We start from the raw sequence: 2,835 nt of genomic DNA on the forward strand, positions 1-2,835 counted from the left end.
CCCTTAAGGTTTGTAGAGTGAGGCGGAGATGCTCTTCGTGATCTTCTTTGCTAGGAGAGTAGACAAGGATGTCATCAATGAATACCACTATGAACCGATCCAGGAACGGCTTGAATACTCTGTTCATTAGGTCCATAAAGACTGCTGGTGCGTTTGTCAGACCAAAAGGCATCACCGTGAATTCGTAGTGTCCATACCTTGTCCGAAAGGCCGTCTTTGGGATGTCTTCAGCCCTGACCTTCAATTGGTGGTAGCCCGTTCTCAAATCCAATTTGGAAAATATTGTGGCTCCCTTAAGCTGATCGAACAGGTCATCTATTCTCGGAAGAGGGTACTTGTTCTTGATAGTGATCTTATTCAATTCCCTATAGTCAATGCACAGTCTCATGCTCCCATCTTTCTTCTTGACAAAAAGTACTGGAGCTCCCCATGGAGACGCACTTGGTCGAATATGCTTTTTGTCTAACAATTCTTGAAGTTGCTCCTTTATCTCCTTAAGTTCAGCTGGTGCCATTCTGTACGGTACCTTGGAGATGGGTGCCGCCCCGGGCACTAAATTGATTTCGAACTCAATTTCACGATCTGGGACTGTCCCTGGTAGTTCCTCTGGAAAGACGTCTGAGAATTCTCGCACGATAGGGATATCCTCTAGTTTAAGTTCACTCTCCTCCTTCACTACGTTAACCATAGCTAGATAGATATCTTCTCCAAATTTATGGCTTTCCATGCTTGGGATGCGGAAAGAAGTGACTTCGGTTCCTTGGATTTGCCACGATACACGACCTCTTTTTGGTTCGGGGTTCGGAGCCTAACACTCTTTCCCTTGCAATCTACCATCGTATTGTTTCTTGCTAACCAATCCATTCCTAAGATGATATCGAACTCCACCATGTTTAGTTGTATCAATTCTGCTTGGAATAGGTGCTCATTGATACAGATTTTACACTTTCGGTGCACTCTATGCGTTTCGATTGTCTTACTAGTAGGAGTTGCTACTCTAAATGGTTCGACTAGTAATTCAGGTGTAAGCCTTAGTTTCTTAGTGAACCTTTTAGATATAAATGAATGAGTAGCACCACTGTCAAACAAAACATAAGCTGGCATTTCATTGACAAAAATGGTACCTGCCACGACATCGTTTGCATCATCTGCTTCTTCTTGAGTTATTGCAAACACACGAGCGTTGGGCTTATTCTCCCTTGGCTTGTTGAGGTTAGCATCAGCATTAGGCTTGGTACTTCTCTTCAATGGCTCGGGGCAGTTAGCAATTTGATGCCCTAATTTCCCACAATTGAAACATGCTCCCGTCTGTCGGTGGCATTCTCCAGAATGACGATTATTACATTTGGGGCACATCTTTAGTTCTTGGTAAGCTGGGTGGGACGAAGCACCTTTGAATGACCCACTGGATTGGTTTGGTCTTTTGAATGGTGGTTTCCCTTGAGATGACTGTCCAGTGAGAGGTCGCTTATTCTTGTTCTCATCCTCCCGGCGCTTGATGTCTGTCTCGGATCTTATTGCTGCGCCCATCAGATCAGCAAAGCTCGTGGGTTGGTAAACTGCTAAAGCTGACTGGATACGGCTACTCAGACCACGCTTGAACCGATGCATTTTCAAGGTGTCATCAGCCATGATAGTGGGTGCATAGGTTCCAAGGGAGTTGAATCGGGAGGTGTAATCTACTACTGACATGTCTGGAGTTTGCGAGAAGTTCTCAAACTCGCTCAATTTCTGTAGTCTGACTTTTGCTGGGAAATACTGTTTGAGAAAGATATCTCTGAATTGTTGCCAGGTGATTGCTCCGGCGGCTGTCAGGGTAGGTGAGACTGTTTCCCACCACTTGCTCGCCTTATCTTCAAGGAATGGTATTATCACCTCTACTTTGAGTGTCTCGGGTATCTCTAATAGTCGCAGCTGGGTTTCCACACTTTTCAACCAATTCTGGCTACTTTCAGGGTCGGCGTCTTCCTTGAACACTGGGCAACGGTTCTTACGAAGGGACTCATAATGGTGCTTGATCCCATTGTGTGCCGGTGGTGGTTGAGGCTGCTGATTACCGTTACCATTGGTGTTTCCCAAACCCTGGATAGTTGTTGCCACTATGGTGGCTATAGCCATCAAATCTACTTGGCTCAGGCCCACTCTGGGTGGTGGATTGCCGTCAGCATTTGGATCTCCAACATTATCGTTGCGGTTGTTAATGTTTGCGTACCGCGGGTTGCGATTGTTTCGTAGAGGTCTTCCGGCCATTTCCTACAAGGGTACAAGTTTCTAAGATATTGTTTGCTCACATACATATGAATTAATCATGAACTGAAATTGGCCGCTGATATAATCAAGTAAACCTTTTATTGATTCAATCGAAAATAGAAGCAATACAAATCAAAGTTTTTAGGAAACAAGAAAAGAAAGGACAGAAAATTCATGAGAAAGCAAATGGATTATAAATCCTTATTACAAATAGTCACGACTCTAAATCCTTAATTATCTAAAATCTCGCCATCTCCTACTGCTTCATCTTCAGTTGGTTCTTCTATCGGTTCCATTTCAGGTCCTAAGTTGATAATGACATCCTGAAGTTGTTGAACCTGATTTTGTAAGTGTTCGTTATGCATAGTCAGATGTTGCACTGATTCTTGCAGCTCTTGAATGATCAGTGCATCTTGCTGATGTCGTTGGACTGCTATATAAAAGGTCTGCTCCAAGAGAGCACTGAGATGAGCTTTCTTTTCCTCTAGCTCGTGCTTTTCTTCTTGCAGCTTATGTAATGTCGCAATCAACTTCCCGTTGTCTTTTTGTTCTAGTGCGAGGGATGCTCGAAGGTCCTTAATGATG

The 2,835-nt window shown here is 44.0% G+C and overlaps 1 protein-coding gene across 1 annotated transcript; it reads right to left on the bottom strand.

The window, feature by feature from the left end:
* Nucleotides 1-690: 690 nt before the first annotated feature.
* Nucleotides 691-2,250, bottom strand: LOC142525865 (uncharacterized). Its single transcript, XM_075630151.1, has one exon. The coding sequence runs from the start codon at nucleotides 2,248-2,250 to the stop codon at nucleotides 691-693; it is 1,560 nt and encodes a 519-aa protein (XP_075486266.1).
* Nucleotides 2,251-2,835: the final 585 nt, after the last annotated feature.

This window comes from Primulina tabacum, chromosome 15, assembly GCF_025594145.1.
Source record: "Primulina tabacum isolate GXHZ01 chromosome 15, ASM2559414v2, whole genome shotgun sequence".
NCBI classification, from domain to species: domain Eukaryota; kingdom Viridiplantae; phylum Streptophyta; class Magnoliopsida; order Lamiales; family Gesneriaceae; genus Primulina; species Primulina tabacum.